Source organism: Salvelinus sp. IW2-2015, linkage group LG10 (genome assembly GCF_002910315.2).
Source record: "Salvelinus sp. IW2-2015 linkage group LG10, ASM291031v2, whole genome shotgun sequence".
NCBI lineage: Eukaryota > Metazoa > Chordata > Actinopteri > Salmoniformes > Salmonidae > Salvelinus > Salvelinus sp. IW2-2015.
In genome coordinates, this window is record NC_036850.1 from 6,022,609 (window position 1) to 6,041,259 (window position 18,651).

Genomic DNA, 18,651 nt, shown 5'->3' on the forward strand with positions numbered 1-18,651 from the left:
TTCTCAGGCCACTCTCGTGATCCTCTTCTAGCTCCCTCTTCTCTCAGGCGCCTCTCTCTCATCTCTAGCCCTCTCTCTCCAGTGCCTCTCTCTCTCCAGGCCTCTCTCTACCAGGTCTGCTCTGCTAGTCCCCTCTCTCTCCAGGCCCCTCTCTCTCTAGTCCCCGTCTCTCTCTAGGCGCTCTCTCTCTCCAGGCCTCTCTCTCCAGGCCTCTCTCCCAGGCCTCTCTCTCCAGACCTCTCTCTCCAGGTCCTCTCTCTCAGGCCTCTCTCTCCAGGCCCCTCTCTCTTCTAGTCCCCTCTCTCTCCAGGCCTCTTCTCTCCAGGCCTCTCTCTCCAGGCCTCTCTCTCCAGACCTCTCTCTCTCAGTCCTCTCTCTCCAGGCCTCTCTCCTCTCCAGGCCTCTCTCTCCCGCTGTCGCTCACCTCTCTTCTCAGGCCTCTTCTCCAGGCCTCTGCTCTCCAGGCCTCATCTGGCCTCCTAGGCCCTCTCTCTCCAGGCCTCTCTCTCCAGGCCTCTCTCTCCAGGCTCTCTCTCCAGACCTCTTCTCTCTAGTCTTCTCTCTCCCTAGTCTCCCTCTCTCTAGTCCTCTCTCTCTCAGCCTCTCTCTCTCCAGCCTCTCTCTCTAGTCTCTTCTGCTCTGGCCGACGACTCTCTCCAGCCTCTCTCTCAGGCTCTCTCTTCAGGCCTCTCTCTCTCAGACCTCTCTCTCTAGCCTCTCTCTCTCCAGACTCTCTCTCTCAGACCTCTCTCTCTAGTCCTCTCTCTCTCCAGACCTCTCTCTCTCCAGACCATCTCTCTCTAGTCCCTCTCTCTCCAGACCTCTCTCTCTCCGAGGCCTCTCTTCTCTCCAGCTCTCTCTTCCAGCTCCTCTCTTAGTCTCTCCTTCAACCTTCTCTCTTCTCTCTTCTCCACCGACCTCTCTCGTCTAGTCCTCTCTCTCTCCAGGACCTCTCTTCTCTAGTCCTCTCTTCTGCCAAGCCTTCACCTGCTCTCGGGCGGCTCTTCTTCCAGGCCTCTCTCTCTCCAGACCTCTTCTCTAGGTCTCTCTCTCGGTCTCCAGCCTCTCTCTCCAGTCATCTCTCCTCCAGGCCTCTCTCTCTGGGTCCGAGACCTCTCTCTCTAGTTCCTCGTCTCTCTCCACAGGCCTCTCATCCAGACCTCGTCTCTCGCCAGGCTCTCTCTCAGACTCTCTCTCAGACCTGTCCTCTAGCCCTCTCTCTCTAGTCCTCTCTCTGCGTCGGCCTCATCTCTCTCCAGTGCTCTCTCTCTCCAGACCTCTCTCTCCAGGCCTCTCTCTCCAGGCCTCTCTCTCTCCAGGCTCTCTCTCAGACTCTCTCTCGAGGCCCTCGTCTCTCCAGGCTTGCTTTCCTCTCAGACCCCTCTCTCTCGCAGGCCTCTCTCTCCAGACCTCTCTCTCTAGTCCTCTCTTCTCTCCAGCCTCTCTCTCCAGCGTCTTCTCTCCAGGCCTGCTCTCTCTCGGCAGTTACCTTTTCAGACTCTCTCTCTAGTTCTCGTCTCTAGCCTCTCTCTCCAGGCCTCTCTCTCCAGGCAAGTCTCTCTCTCCAGACCTTCTTCTCTCTCCAGGCTCCGGTCTCTCTTCTCGGGGCAGGCCTCTCTCTCTCCAGGCCTCTCTCTCCAGACCTCTCTCTCCAGGCCTCTCTCTCAGGCCTCTCTCTCCAGACCCCTCTCTCTCCAGGCCTCTCTCTCAGGCCTCTCTCTCTCAGGACTCTCCTCAGACCTATCTCTCAGGCCCTCTCTCCCAGGCTCTCGTCGTCCAGACCTCTCTCTCCAGGCCTCTCTCTCCAGGCCTCTCTCTCCAGACCTTGCTGCTCCACTCCACATGTTGTTGTTACATAGTGGTCTGTTCTCACCATGTTGAGAGGCCTGCTCTGTGTCTGCTAAAGTCCTTCTGGAGAATCCTGGGTCGTATCCATAAGGAAGAAAACGGACTGAAACAGGGAGGGACTACCTAGACCTATCCAATAAGAAACACTCATTTTTGTTTTCCGATGCAAAATGTTTTAAAACATTTCCCATTGCATGCCCTTATGAATACGACCCAGTTTCATCTGCTCAAAGATCACCACAAGCAATCTGTTATATGAAGACATCCCAGGAGACACTCCAAAACACAATAAACAGGATATTAATTTAACAGTTGTTTATTTCACAATTATATTTAGATGTTTATAATGATTGTAACTTAATATGTTCATAATGCTACAGTTAATAGCAGATCGGGGACTTGTAGAGCTTAATAATACTTAGCCTGTGATGTTTCAATATAATTACCCACAGGAGTTGAATTATGTTATATGAGGATAACACATTAGTCTTACAGCAACAAAAACACTATTGTTCAATGAGAAGACTGAAATGTTAGATATAACATCAGTCTATTTTAGACTGAAATATATGTTTTAAAAGGATTTCACAGCGTGCTTCTACTAGGAATATCAATCCAAAGGGTGTCATTCAACTGAAGAAAACATTTGTGCATGACTGACTTAGTAATAGAGCAAGCATTTTACTTTTAGAGAGCCATGACCATGCGTAGAGCACCAGCGAACAGTTCTACTCAAAAACATTGGGTGATAAGTTATTGATTAATTCTCTCAAAGACATGAATCTAACCGAAAAGTAATTTGTTTTCCTTTGAAATGTGAATAGGAAATGAAACGGGTAAATGCGTTTGAAAAGTGTACAATATGCTGACGTCCAGCTAACAGATATTTCCCTTGTCTATTAGTACATTGTTTAGTGCTGACATCTGGTGGCAGTATAGCATTTCATACTGGTGAGACTTGGGAAAAGTAGGCATTCATACTGCGGAGGACATGGAAAATGGTGACAATTATTATACAAAGAGACTATGTGGAAAGCAGTCAACGCTTAGAAACTGTATAATAGAGCAAGCCAGTATTTCAGGACACCTTATACGGGATCGGTCCCCCCCCCACCCCCCCGCGGAACGGTTGAGCTAACGTGCGCTAATGTGATTAGCATGACGTTGTAAGTAACAAGAACATTTCCCAGAACACAGACATGTCTTATATGGGCAGAAAGATAGATGTGTGAAGGTTAGTGTCTTTTCTGTAGCAAATTATCCATCATTTATGAAATTGCTGGGAGTGTGTAAACTAAACATTTTTATTACCATATAATTTCTGTATGTTCTCTCTAGTTATGTACTTGAAAATGTATCAATTGACCAATTCGGCACATTTGGGCAGACTTGATACAACATTTTGAACAGTAATGCAATGGTTCATTGGATCAGTCTAAAACGTTGCACATACACTGCTGCCGTCTAGTGGCCAAAATCTAAATTGCACTTAGACTCCTAAGTGATATAATGGCCTTTCTCTTGCATTTCAAAGATGATGGTGTAACATCTGCTTCCAACTCACACCCTCAAACACCTAGGCGGTGATGAACGCAGCTCAGTCTCCAGATCCCAATCACCTGAATTCTAATCACCTGTTCACACACCTGTATATCATTATCACACACTATTTAGTTCAGTTCTTTGCACCCCATCACTGTGAGGTATTGCTTGTTTTGTGACACACGTCTTTCGGAGCTCTGTTTTTCCAGTGATCGCTTTGCCTGCCTCACTGATGACGCCTTTCGTCTATTCTCTGCATGTACTTTAGCCTATCGGATTTCCTGTTATCTACCTATTGCCTGATCTCCCGGACTACGTTACTAGCCTTTTCCCTGCCTGTACTTTTTCCCATTTGGACTCCCTGTGTCTGACCTTCTGCCTGCCCCTGGACCCAGCTACCTGCCTCCTCCTGTGGTACTTTGCAATAAACACCTGCGCTTGAAACCAGCTCTCTGTCTCCCCTCGTGCACATTACAGATGATACATTTTTCAGATGATACATTTTTCTTTGAAAACGCATGTTTTTTTCTTTGTATTGTCTTTGTACATTAATTTAACATTTCCACAAACTTCAAAGTTTTTCCTTTCAAATGGTATCAAGAATATGTATATCTTTGCTTCAGGTCCTGAGCTACAGGCAGTTRGGTTTGGGTATGTCATTTTAGGCAAAAATTGCAAAAAAGGTGCGGATCCTTAAGAGATTTCATCAGGTAAAACTGTAAATGACACGCCTTCACATACATACAGTACACGCATGTCCATGCACACAGACACCCACCCACACAAAAGTCAATGAGTCAATGGAAGGGACACCGACTCTGTGGTCAGTTCTTCATGATTGTAGACATTTCCACATGATTTCAGATGGTTGCCTAATGTGCAAGTTCCAGTTACACCAGTCTCACCTTATCCTACAACTAACCTCTCTATCGTGATGCTTAGCAATGTCACTTTGGTGATGCTCATTTTGATGGAAATCACTATCTTTGAACCTTTTGCAATATTGTCGTATTATATGACTTGTATTATGTGATCTATTTCATGTGGAAGCAGCAGCACTAAGACAAATGACCCCTCAGGGACAATAAAGTGAATCTTATCTTATCTTTATCTTTGGGTGAGACAAGGCTGAAAAATTCATCCCACCAACCCTTTCATTGATTCCATGCCACTTTTCATCAATACTGACATGGAGATCACATGAGGGCGGTTTACGGAGATAGGTGGGATGGACTGAGAGTAGGTGAGGTGTGGGTTTAAAAGCTCATGTTCTGTAACAGTTATGACTTAAAACCCGATTTATAATGTATAAGTACTATCTATCTAGATGTAATGTATATCAAATTACTTTATTCTTGCTATGTAACTACTGTACATTTTTAAAAAGCCTTGTAAAATGTGTGTAGAATGTATACGTAACAACATCCCATGGCAGGGTTATGAGATATCTTCATAGTTGGACTATAAACGTCACGTGACTTCCAAAAGCAATTTACAGCTCAATTTGAACTGATTCACTTTCACTGACTATATGCCAGATGTTCAAAACCCTTATAAACACACTTGACAACCCTTGGATAAGGCTACTATTGTGAAATGATCTTACCTCTTACATAATATTCTTCATTTTATTCTATTCAACCAAAGCATATTGATTTGTAATTACACTCTTTGTTACACTTGTGTAATAAGCTATACTCTATTACTTGAACTCTATTACCATGCAATAATAAAGCTATTATAACTAACACCAATATTGTTACTACAGTTATTACTGTGTATTTATAAGGGCAAATTAAGGTGTTACCAGAATATTTTTCACAGGCAGTATTTAAAAATAGAACTCAATGTACTGTCTGTTTACTGAAGCAGTCTCCTTTGTTACTGAATGTTTCCAAGTAAATATGCCGCTTAGAACTTATGAACACAGTCAGGGGCGTCATGCTCCCCAAAAATCTTAGGATAGCTGTGGCGTGGTCCGGAGGGAGAATTTAGCATTTTCCTGCAATCTAGAGCCCTAATCAGTTTTTCTGCATATCTGAGCATACCTCTTCTGCTGTCTGCATCCTCCTGACTGGTGGTTATTTTTTTAAAGAAACAAAATATGCTTCTCTGCACAGATCTGAGTAAAAGATTGAAAGGAAAGTGAATATTTTTATTTATTTAGTTATTGCTTGCTTTTCTAAAGTCGACCAACCTTGCAAGCAGGCATGCCAGCTAAAATAGTTAGACTAGCTACTAGCTACTCTAACTTGATTGATAGCCTGAAATGGCTTATTGGTAGCTAGTTACGAGGTTGGGAGATTGGGAACCTATCTGGTCTAGCTAAAGCCAACTTAATAAAATTCCTAGGTGGCTAATAGTTTTACAGAGAAACAACAACAACAACAACAAAAGTAAACATCTTTTTTATTTTTTTAAACAGGACAAATCTGGGTCGGCACGTGCCCCTGTGCCACCTATGGGCATGATGCCTCTGAACACAGTTCAACCTCCCACACACTGCATTTAGTCTATTTGCTTCAAGTGACACTTCTCCTTGTCTCCTTTACTTACACTGTCAGACGCTAGGTTCTATTGGCTCAGTTAGCAGAGGCCTACTGTACGTTCCGCCACGTTCCTCCCTGAATAAAACGACAACAAGAATACCAGGTTGTGACGTACAGAACCTGTAACGACACAAGAATAGCCCTACGCCAATTGTTGCCAAATATAAACCAGAGACAAGGCATGGATGAAAGCTGTACTGCCCTTTTGTATCCTTGACGACAGCAGACATTCCAAAATCACAAGGGAGGAATGTTCCGAGGACCTGGGGGCAGATGCTCTGCCCAAAGGGGGAATTCAGGTGCTGCGTACCTGGAAACCGAACTGAACTGAAATAAACTGATGTGTAGTGTACATCTCAGGAATACAGAAGATAAACCGGAAAACCATGACATGTCTAAAATAACCTTAGTTACCCTAGAGCCAGTACCATGTTACCATTTAGGGATTGGCTGGATGACAGGGTGTTTGTGTCAGGTGTAAAATCAGGTAGAACAGGTTCCTGGTTGTTCTGATCTGACTTCCCTCCACTGCACTGCACTGCCCCTTCCCTGGCCTATCGTTCCCTCTCCCTCATACGCTGGCTGTTTCGCAAAGAGATCTCACTGCCTTCCTCACACCTGTTAGCTGTAACCACCTGACCGAGCACCAGAAAAAGGTATGTGGCGATGGTGATTTTAGTAACGTAGCGCTTTTTCACCATTTCTTCTGTATGGGAGATGTATGGTAGACGTTGAGTTGTGTGACACTTATATGTGTTTGGTATTTTTGTAAGGTTACAGACTTGCCAGAAATCTGATTAGTTCAATGATAGCGCCACAAAATCCGATTGTAAATGTCATACCACTTTCAAATGAAACCGAATGATCATATTGGGGTGTCGGGGTTTAAAGTTGCTCTTAGTAGTTGTCCACCAGTCAGGCAAACCAATTAACATGTGTCATCCCATCCAGACTATTCTTTTATCAATGCAGATTCAGGTAGTTGCCAAGCGTATATGGGTTTTTTGCTTAATTTCTGAGGGGACTCAAATGGTGTTATTAACCCAACTTTATTTTTACCAAACCAAATATGTCAAGTTGGAAGAGGCACAAACCTAACACAAAGACACTCAGAGTGATTTAAGGAGGATAACATTTAGCCAAATGGATGGTCTACAATGACTGAGTTCATCATGACACTTTCTCTCTGCTTAAATTTAAATACAATTATGTAAGATTAGTAGTCCCAACAGACGGAATACATGATTTCAGACATGTTATTTTATTTCTATCATGCTATCAAAACCTACTCAACCCTTGGCTTTGAGGATATTTCTGAAGGGGAAGTGCTAGCCAGACATTCATGCGTGCTTTGACAATGCTGCTAAATGTGTATTTAGCTTTAACAGGAAATATCGCTGTTCATCCCAGATTGACTCAACTAAAGTACATGGGAGTCTCCCCATATTTACACCCTAAATGATTATTGCATTGACATTCATTTAGTCTATTGTCCCCAAAACTGAGTTGGCAGACTCTTATAAATACAAGTTCTGGGAGATTTGATTGCAAAAACATTGGGAGTTTGCTTCCATTCAGGGGAAATAATTGTCCTCCTAACCCTGACCAGGCCTTATMAAAATTGAGGTCAAAGCCAAACTGATAGCATCAACACTTTATCTCCTTGATTGGTATGAATAGATTACAATTCTATTAAAAGATAACGATAGAGTCAAGTCAGCCAAACCCCCATTGAGAGCTTGTTTTTTTTGTATTACAGGGTGAGCATTTGTTTCAGAACATGCGGAATATGCGGGGATTTTTTTTATTTATTTTTTTACATTTGTGGAGAACCAACCTTGACTCAATGTATCTAACAAAAATACTTTTGTTTACGTGTTGATTGTTGTTTAGAACACGAACGAGAGAGACGGGATATGGACCTTTATTCAATCATCACTGCTGTTTTGCTTCTGCAACTGCAAGGTTTTCATATGGCCTTGCTCCAGGCACCAACAAACTCTCCCGGACGGACGATTGATCAAAGTTGGCTTCGTCAATTGTTCAAATCCAAGCTCAACAAGACATCACAAGCTCAGTCCAATGGCATTGTTGATACAAACCAGGAGGGTCCTGAGTCAACAGATAACTCTCCTTGGGGTATTGCAGATGGTTCCATGTCATTTAGTGGGGAACAGGACACAAGCGAGACTTCAGGGGATGTGACGATTGGCACCACAATGCCACCAGGGTTGCCAGATGCCACAGCAGAGGACCCTGAATCGCCAGCGACCGCTGTTGAATCTCCAGAAACCACTGTTGCACCAGAACCCCCAGTGAGTGTTGCCTTAAACTCAAGCCAAGTTTCCAATGCAACTGGAGAGGACAGTGGACTCCAAACTACCAGCACCACTCCAATCACAGAAAACTCAAATGGCTCTAATTCCATGTCCAATGACACTGAATTGAACGAGACAACCACAGCTCCAGACACCAATAGCACAGAGGAGGCCGGTCCAGATCCTGATACTGAGAACGGGGTAACCAACAGTACAGAGGACAGCCATAATGTAACGACTGCAGTACCAGAAGAACCAGCGCCATCAAGTGAACCATCCACAGCTTCCCCCACCACAGAGCTCCCCTTGGACTCACCTGGGACTACAACTGCCAAAATCATCCCAGAAACTACAACAACCACAGGTCCCAGCACAACGACAGACATGATGGAAACTGGTGCCGCTTCAGGGAACAACTCTGCGAGAGGTGAGGAGACAGTGTCTAAGTATCTGGTTTCATTCTTTGTCTCAAGGGTACTGCTGTGTGCACCTGTGACCTACTTACTTGCTTGGTCAAGGGAGCCTGTAACAACTTTTAGGGAAATAACAAGAGCTCACAACAATGTTTAAATTTGGGTGTGTTCACTTCACATAACCATTGTGATATTGTTTTAAATGTTTCGGGAGAGGCATTAATGAATGAGTCAGCAACCAGACAAAGACAGAGCAGTCAAAAAGTTACAAATAACCACCGAGTATCAGATTTGAACATCGGAGGGACCTAGTTAGAAAGTAACACAATATCCAACAACGCTCAAAGGGCAGTTATGTTATATCACCATCTTTTTTTACAAACCCGCTTTCTTTCCGGTCTCTCCCTGACCCACATTTGACAGATCTCTATTTTTTTCCATTGTCAAAGCACAAACTCCCCTTCTTTCACCGGCTGGGCTGGGTTGAGTTTCAGACACTATCTGCATGCCCATAGTGAGTGGAGGCTTCCATTACAAATGCCTTCTCCAGGGGACAAAATGCCCCTGTGTTAGTCTGTCTACAGGCAGGAGGAGGTCAGTAGCTGCAGTACAGGGCGTGAGAGTACTACTCTCCAGTTTCTAACATACTAAACAAGGGACCTTTTGAGTGGGTGATTGTTGAAGGAGGATACCCCCAATTTTGACAGGTTATAAATGATTTACGAGTATTTCTTCTCGCAATTCAAATTCAATTGCATCCTTTTCAAAAACGTACACATGATTTGCCAGGTGCAGTCATGAATTTGAATATGTAGTAACTACTTCTGTCAAACTGTGCTGAAAAACGCTGTTACCATTGGGAGAAACCTCATACATTTCAGCCAGTGATTTGTTTATTCTGTGGCTTGTTTGACCTGTTTGTTTACCTCATTTGCATGTTGCCTTACAGATTTTCCATAGTCAGTACAGCATGCTAGTTATGCATCGCAGTCTTTTTACGCAATACTTATTAATCAATTTGTAACGGCTGTCCTCCTCCTCATCTGACGAGGAGTAAGAAATGTCGGACCAATGCGCAGCGTGGTGTGTGTCCATAATATATTTTAATGAGACAAACGAACACAGAAACAAAACAATACGTGAACTACAAACCGAAACAGTTCCGTGTGGGACAAATTTTCTGACACAGAAAATAACCACCCACGAAACCCAGGTGAAAAAAAGGCTACCTAAGTATGATTCTCAATCAGAGACAACTAACGACACCTGCCTCTGATTGAGAATCATACCAGGCCAAACGAAAAAACCAACATAGATAACCCACCCAACTCACGCTCTGACCACACTAAAACAAGGAAATAACAAAAGAACTAGGGTCAGAACGTGACACAATTGACAACACGTACTGGCTATTACCTTTTCTTTAGGGAACATAGAGAGAAAAGGTGTAGAGTTTCACACAACCACGTCACACAAAAGTACACCATATCTGGACCTAGATCATATTTTCTCTATTCATGGGTTGCACCTCCGATACTTGGTTGCGTCACGCCATTGTTACACTGAAAATAAAAGATTCCAGGAGGATCCTTTAGGGATTCTTCAAAATGAAACAGTAGGTTAACCCCTATAAGTTATTTGAAGAACCCTTTAAAACGAGTCTGGCGTGTTGCTGTTGATGTCCTCTGTAGGCTATGAATAGCCTGAATGATTTTGCAATGCATGGTGATCTAACAGGTTTCCTGTTATATTCATCAGAGGTGTAGGGAAGGTGAAGTCTGTGAATACAAAAAATATATCATTATACAGATGATTCACAAAGTGTGCACACAACAGTATTCATACCTTGGTTGTTGTGGTAAATGTGAATGGAAAAAAAMCGGTTAACTTTTGACAAAGGTTTTCATACACATACCTTGTCCATAATGAAGAGGGCTCTGGGATCTTCATTGGAGAGGTAAGGGAGGAGGAAGATGGCTATGAGTCCTATGAGGTTTTAGAGAATTTAAATGAACTGTTGAGCATACATGTGATCTGCATACCATTATAAGGCAAACCACTACTAATTGTACATACAAAGGCACACACAAATAACTGAGCAGTTCAGGCAGCTGCACACAATGCAGCTATATTGTAAAGATATTCTTACCTCTTTGTTGATGGATATCCATTGAATTGTGTCCATTTTCTGTATTAGAAAGAATTGTAAAAAGGGACAAAGTGTCCAACAACAGCCATTTGAACAAATATGACAGATAGATGGTATAATCATAAAACAATATCAATTTAGATCATACAAGAGAGAAACCTGACCTTAAATTGAGGAGATCTTTCAATTTTCCAGTTAAATGCCTGCACCTGCTGTCATCTCAAATCCAAATGTTTCAGTTGGGTAGTTAGGTTCCTGCAAGAACCACCAAGAACTAAAAAGGTTCCTCGATGAAACCCACCTCATATGTGGTTCTTGGAAAAACCTTTTGGGGGAATTTTTCAGTGCCAAAAACCGTAACGTTCTTCGATGAACTTTGAGGATCTTAGAAGAACCCTTGATGAACCCCACATTTTTAGAGTGTACATTCATTCTAAAGACACCTCAGCCACAGTAGCCCCCAAAAGATGAGTGGTGCCCAGTCATTCCAAACGGTGACTAATGACTGTTTCTGTCACAACTTCCGCCGAAGTTGGCTCCCCTGCCTGTTCGGGCGGTGCTCGGCGGTCGTCGTCACCGTCCTACTAGCCGCCACCGATACCTTTTTCGTTTGTCTGTTTGTTTTGTCTAATTAGTTTCACCTGTGTTTCTGTTGTTTGGTTTAATGAGCTTCCCTATTTTTAGTAGGTGGACCCGCCCTTGCTTTGTGCGGTATTGTCTTTATGTTAAGTGTGTGCGTTTTAGGTAGAGGTGGATTTATTTTCTTATTACTTGGCACCCTGTGTTTTTGGGTTGTCACGTTATTGTCTGCGCCCTGTATTGTTGGGCTTATCATTTTTGTGTGCCGAAGTAAGAGCACTTTTCCCCAGTGGAACTCTCTGCGTCTGATTCCTTCACCCACCTAGTCCCGCGTGACAGTTTCATCTAAATTACACTACATTCTTAGAAAAAAAGGTGCTATCTAGAACCTAAAAGGGTTCTTTGGCTGTACCCATAGGAGCACCCATTGAAGAACGCCTTTTGGTTCCACGTATAAATAAACCTTTTGGGTTCCATGTAAAACCCTTTTCACAGAGGGTTCTACATGGAACATAAAGGGATCAACATGGATCCAAAAATGGTTCCCATTTGGGGACAGCCGAACAACCCTTTTGGAACCCTTTTTTCTAAAGAGTGTATAGTGGCCAGGAAATACGATGACATTGCGTAACAGTTGGCAAATAATTAGTAGGAAAAAACTTTGCCATTGTTATGATGTCGTCAAATTCGTCCTTCAATGCACACAGAGGGCTAATGTCAACAGTATGCATGTCAGTCTTTCTTGGCTCAAAGTAGAGAAGAGATTGACTGCATCAATTTCGGTTTTTGTGAGAAATATTAATGTGTTAAATTCCTAATTGTCTGTATAATCAACTTACATAGCTCTGACAGRCATACTTACCCCACCAGGGGTCTCTTCACAGTCCCCAAATCCAGAACGAATTAAAGGCAATACACAGTATTATATAGAGCCATGATCACATGGAACTCCCTTCCATCTCAAAATGTTCTTTAAAAAACAAATAAAACAACACCTCACAGCACAAAGTGTTCTTATTTTGTCCTTATTTTCTTATTTCGAAATAGTGTAGTTCAGTCCTTGAGCTGTTCTTGTCTATTGATGTTCTGTATTATGTCATGTTTTGTGTGTGCCCCAGGAAGAACTAATGGGGATCCTAATAAAATAAAATAAAAATCCAAATATCAAATTTACTTTAGACAGATGGCAATGTTGCCATTAGCTAGCAGTTCGTAAAAAATACCTAGCATTTCTAGAGTTAGCTAGCTAGAATCCGATGCTCTCCCCACAATCGTAGCTAGCTAGCTAGCTAACGTAATACTATATCTCATGCTAATCTGATGACAAATGTTTTTTCTACTAAGTATTTGCCTCCTTTAGAAATGRCAATGTATTTCCAAGCAACTATAATGCAGTTCTTCATCAATGACAGTTGACAATGCATTGAGTGGAACGTTCAGTCAGGAGTCAGGCTTAAACATTCAAAACAATATTGTGATGAAACGTGTAAGCCAGGAATATGAATGCCCCACTTTACGCTAATGTAAATGCAGGGTGTGCTCCTTTAACATTTTTTAAAGAAAAAATTGAAATGCAACTGAGGTTAACAAGCTTAGTCTTCAGATAAGGAGATGTCAGGGAAGTAAACATTTGAATTTCCAAATGTGATGACCGAGATTATGAAAGCTTATTCGAAGAGGGGAAATTGTTGTTCATGGTAAACATGTTGTTACTCTTATTAGCACATTGACTAGTCTGGTACTTTTCATTTAGTTGTATAAAGTTCTATCAAAACTGCCTTGGAGTAGTTAGATCTCCTCTTCGCATACCACAAACCACATTACAGTACATTCGGAAATTATTCAGACCCCTTGACTTTTTCCACATTTGTCTGCAGATCCTCTCAAGCTCTGTCAGGTTGGATGGGGAGTGTCTCTGCACAGCTTTTTCAGGTCTCTCCAGAGATGTTCAACTGGGTTCAAGTCCGGGGTCACTCAAGGACATTCAGAGACTTCTCCCGAAGCCACTCCTGTGTTGTCTTGGCTGTGTGTTTAGGGTCGCTGTCCTGTTGGAAGGTGAACCTTCGAGGTCCTGAGCACTCTGGAGTAGGTTTACATCAAGGATCTCTCTGTACTTTGCTCCGTTCATCTTTCCCTCGATTCTGACTAGTCTCTCAGTCCCTGCCACTGAAAAACATCCCCACAGCAAGATGTTGCCACCACCATGCTTCACTGTAGGGATGGTGCCAGGTTTCCTCCAGACGTGATGCTTGGCATTCAGGCCAAAGGGTTCAATCTTGGTTTCATCAGACCAGATAATCTTGTTTCTCATGGTCTGAGAGTCGTTCAGGTGCCTTTTGGAAAACTCCAAGCAGGCTGTCATCTGCCTTTTACTGAGGAGTGGCTTCTGTCTGGCAACTCTACCCTAGAGCCCTGATTGGTGGAGTGCTGCAGAGATGGTTGTCCTTCTGAAATGCGCTCCCATCTCCACAGAGGAACTCTGGAGCTCTGTCAGAGTGACCATTGGGTTCTTGGTCACCTCCATGACCAAGGCCCTTCTCCCCCAATTGCTCAGTTTGGCCGGGTGGCCAGCTCTAGGAAGAGTCTTGATGGTTCCAAACTGATTCCATTTAAGAATGTTGGAGGCCACTGTGTTCATGGGGACCTTCAATGCTGCAGAAATGTTTTGATATCCTTCCCCAGATGTGTGCCTCGACACAATCCTATCTCGGAGCTCAATTCCTTCAACCTCATGGCTTGGTTTTTGTTCTGACATGCACTGTCAACTGTGAGACCTTATATAGACAGGTTTGTGCCTTTCCAAATCATGTCCAATCAATTGAATAATTATGTAAATAAGGTATCTGTTTTTTATTTGTAATAAATKGGTAAAAATTTCTAAAAACCTGTTTTCACTTTGTCAAGGGGTCTGAATACTTTCCAAATGCAGTGTATGCCCARGGAGACAGGGGTTTTATGTTAATCAGGTTTCCATGGGTAACACAAACAATCCTTAGTTCTCTTTGATTTATCTTTTAGTCCAAAAAGTAATGAGTACAACCTGGATGCTGAATCCAAGGCTTAAGGAAGGTATTTCTCCTCACTGAATTGAAACAGTACATTAGCAGAACTAACGCAACCTGTAACTGCATTTTAGCCATAATCCTTTTCCTCTTACAGGGGTTGGTTAACGTAATTCAATCAGGGATTCTGGGAGAGCAGGGATTGTCTCCCAGTGTCTGGTGGAAAGCAGACTGAAACAGGTTTCCTCTAGGATTTTGCCTGTGTTTAGCTCTATTCCATTTATTTTTATCCTAAATAACTCTGTAGTCCTTTCCGATGACAAGCATACCCATAACATGATGCAGCCACCACCATGCTTGAAAATATGAAGAGTGGGACCCAGTGATGTGTTATGTTGGATTTGCTCCAAACATAATACTTTGTATTCAGGTCAAAAGTTAATTTCTTTACCATATTTTTTGCAGTATTACTTTAGTGCATTATTGCAAACAGAATGCATGTTTTGGAATATTTGTATTCTGTACAGGCTTCCTTCTTTTCGCTTAGTCATTTAGGTTAGTATTGTGGAGTAACAACACTGAACAAAAATATAAATGCAAAATGCAACAATTTCTTATTTAGGCTTGCCATAACAAAGAGTTTGAATATTGACAGTAAAATGGCGCCGACAGATAGGGCAGCCGTGCTTCTAGTTGCTAGAAAACTTTGCAGTATTTTTTTTTCTGTGTTATTTCTTACATTATTAGCCCAGAATTTTGGGGTGTTATTACATACAGCCGGGAAGATCTTTTGGATATCAGAGTGCCGGTAACTCACCAACATTACCACTATTATGACCAGGAATTAGACTTTCCCCAATCGGATCCTTTGTTCGTACCCCCCAGGGCAATTTAATTGATTCCAGAGGCTGATCCAAAACACCGCCGGCGGAGAAGAGTTATTCGGAGTGGACTTCTAGTCCGACTCAGGAGGCGCGCACACCACCCACCGCTTCCAAGTATAGTACTCGCTAATGTTCAGTCTCTGGATAATAAAGTTGATGCGCTCAGGGCAAGGATTTCCTTCCAGAGAGACATCCGGGATTGTAACATACTCTGTTTCATGGAAACATGGCTCTCTCAGGATATACTGTCTGAGTCCGTACAACCAGTTGGGTTCTCAGTTCATCGCGCAGACAGGAATAAATATCTCTCTGGGAAGAAGAAGGGCAGGGGTGTATGTTTCATGATTAACTGGTGTGATTGTGATAACATACAGGAACTTCACCCAACCTAGAATACCTCACAATCAAATGCCAACTGTATTACCTCCCAAGAGAATTCTCTTTAGGTATAGTCACAGCCATGTATATTCCCTCTCAACCGATACCACAGCGGCCCTCAAATAACTTCACTGGACTTTTTGCAAACTGGAAACCACATATCCTGAGGCTGCATTTATTGTAGCTAGTGATTTTAACAAAGCAAATTTGTAAAAATGTGTGTGTTCTATCAACACATTGACTGTAGTACTCACGCTGCTAAAACACTTGACCACTGCTACTCCAACTTCCCGGGATGCCTACAAGGCCCTCCCCCGCCCTCCCTTCGGCAAATCTGATCACGACTCCATTTTGCTCCTCCCTTCCTATAGGTAAAAATTCAAACAGGAASTACCCGTGCTAAGGACTATTCAACACTGGTCTGACCAATCAGAATCCACGCTTTAAGATTGTTTTGATCACGCAGATATGTTCTGGGTAGCCTCTAAGAATAATATTGGCGAATACACGGATACGGTGACTGAGTTTATTAGGAGGTGTATAGGAGATGTTGTACCCATTGTGACTATTAAAACCTACCCTAACCAGAAACCGTGGATAGAAGGCAGTATTCACGCAAAACTGAAAGCGTGAACCACCGCATTTAACCATGGCAAGGTGACTGGGAATATGGCCGAATACAAACAGTGTAGCTATTCCCTCCGTATGGCAATCAAACAGGCAAAACGTCAGTATAGAGACAAAGTGGAGTCGCAATTCAACGGCTCAGACACAAGACGTACTGTATGTGGCAGGGTCTACAGACAATCACAGACTACAAAGGGARAACCAGGCACGTCGTGGACACCGACGTCTTGCTTCTGGACAAGCTAAACACCTTCTTCACCCGCTTTGAGGATAACACAGTGCCACCGTCGTGGCCTTGATTATCTTTTTGGCCTTCCTGTGGCAACAGGTGCTGTAGGTGTCCTGGAGGGCAGGCAACCGCAGGGCTCTCCAGAGGGTGGTGCGGTCTGCACAAAGCATCACCAGGGGAAAACTACCTGCCCTCCAGGACACCTACACCACCTGATGCCACAGGAAGGCCAAAAAGATAATCAAGGACAACAACCACCCGAGCCACTGCCTGTTCACCCCGCTATCATCCAGAAGGCGAGGTCAGTACAGGTGSATCAAAGCTGGGACCGAGAAACTGAAAAACAGCTTCCATCTCAAGGCCATCAGACCATCAGGCCATAGTCATCAGTAGCACCTTAGAGGCTGCTGCCCTACGTACATAGACTTGAAATAACTGGCTAATAATGGAACACTGGTCACTTTAATAATGTTCACATATTTTGCATTACTCATCGCATATATATACTGTATTGTTTGTTTTGTTTTGACTCAAGACATTTCAGCTTTTCATTTTTTATCCATTTCAAAAACAAAAAATCCAAAAACAAAATTCTACTTTGACATTATGGGTAGATCAGTGACACAAAATCTCAATTTAAATTCATTTTCAATTCAGGCTGTAACAGAACAAAATGTGGAAAAAGTAAAGGCGTGTGAATACTTTCTGAAGGCACTGTATCGATTGCGTGATAATTTCACAGATGACGTGAAACGACAATGAAATACTGATACACTTTACACTTTTCATTTGCCTGACATTGGTTAATTATTTGTTTCACTAATAGGTTCAACGTGATTAAATAGAGGGAAAACGTTTACTGAAATGCAATGAAACCTGTTATTTTCACACATGGTAATTGCACTGATTGTGGTAGCCTAATTACATGGCTGGGAAATAGTACTGTCTATTGAGTTGAGACTGCTCATGTAAAAGGGTGCTCTATATCCTTTTGTACATTTATTTTTAAAACACACATTTTCGCCTCAATTATGGTACTTTATTTGGTTAGTACCAAGTATATGGTTTGTACTGTATATGATTWGTAGATGTTCAATAACTGTCAACAACATTTCAACTTACTGTCCTCTAACCCTACGCTTAATTCTTACCCTAACACTTATTCTAAACCTATCCCTAACGACAACCGTAACCGTGAGCACGTGCCTATCAACAGATACTTTGTTAATAGTATGACCATCTGTAGATAATCTATATGGAACTGTCCAAATAAAGTATGACCGGAAKAATATTTTGCAATACATAAATATGTTATTCCAGACTAAATGTATTGCACCATATATTAGAATTGCACCAATATTAGAATGTTGTATTTCCCTCCTCGTTTTCATGTATTTTTTTGTGATGAWTGTATTTTTGTTTTCAAAGGCTTGGCCTCAGATGCRGTGCAGAACAAGAAGAGGAGTGAGGCATGGGGTGCCATCCTGGGCACAGGAGTGGCTGTGTGCTTTGTGGCGATGGTGGTCTATGTCATCCWGAGAAGGAGAGGCCGACGGGATTTCACACACAGGAAGCTTGTTGAGGAATTCCCCTCAGACCCAGGTAGGCAGTTCCCTTGGAGATATTTCCCTTTGATGATTTCCTGGCATATTTTCTATCTGATAGGACTGAATAAATGAATAGGAAAGCACCTGCTATCATAAATGGGCCATGCAAAATGTCACATCTCTGTTTYTCACTCCTAGTTCAACAACTGGACATCAGTGAGCCTTTGGATTTGAAATATGATGGTTCAGCTTACTACAATCCTGGACTCCAAATGGACAACATCCAAATGGCCAACTTTCCACGAGGACATCAAAATTGAAAAGGACTCCAAGTCTAACCTTAAACACGTTAAAGACAACTTTCATATGCAAAATACTTATTGAGACCCAACATATGCAATAACGTGCATAAATATCTATAACAGAATGTTAAGTCATAGATTTTTAGTATTTTTATTATAATTTTTTTTTCTTCTAAGGGGTGGATCAGCTTAATATTGCGGAAAGATTGTTACCTCCATCAATGTAATTGTCTGCATCATTTCCAATCCCCCATTTCTTTTTCTGGGTAAATATATCCATATAC

General features: G+C 42.6%; 1 protein-coding gene across 1 annotated transcript; it reads left to right on the top strand.

Moving 5' to 3' along the window:
- Positions 1-6,503: 6,503 nt before the first annotated feature.
- LOC111969207 (uncharacterized) lies at positions 6,504-18,397 on the top strand. Its single transcript, XM_023995168.2, has 4 exons — positions 6,504-6,595; positions 7,833-8,684; positions 17,947-18,120; positions 18,264-18,397. The coding sequence occupies exons 2-4, from the start codon at positions 7,856-7,858 to the stop codon at positions 18,383-18,385; spliced, it is 1,125 nt and encodes a 374-aa protein (XP_023850936.1). The 5' UTR covers positions 6,504-6,595; positions 7,833-7,855; the 3' UTR covers positions 18,386-18,397.
- The last annotated feature ends 254 nt before the right edge of the window (positions 18,398-18,651 follow it).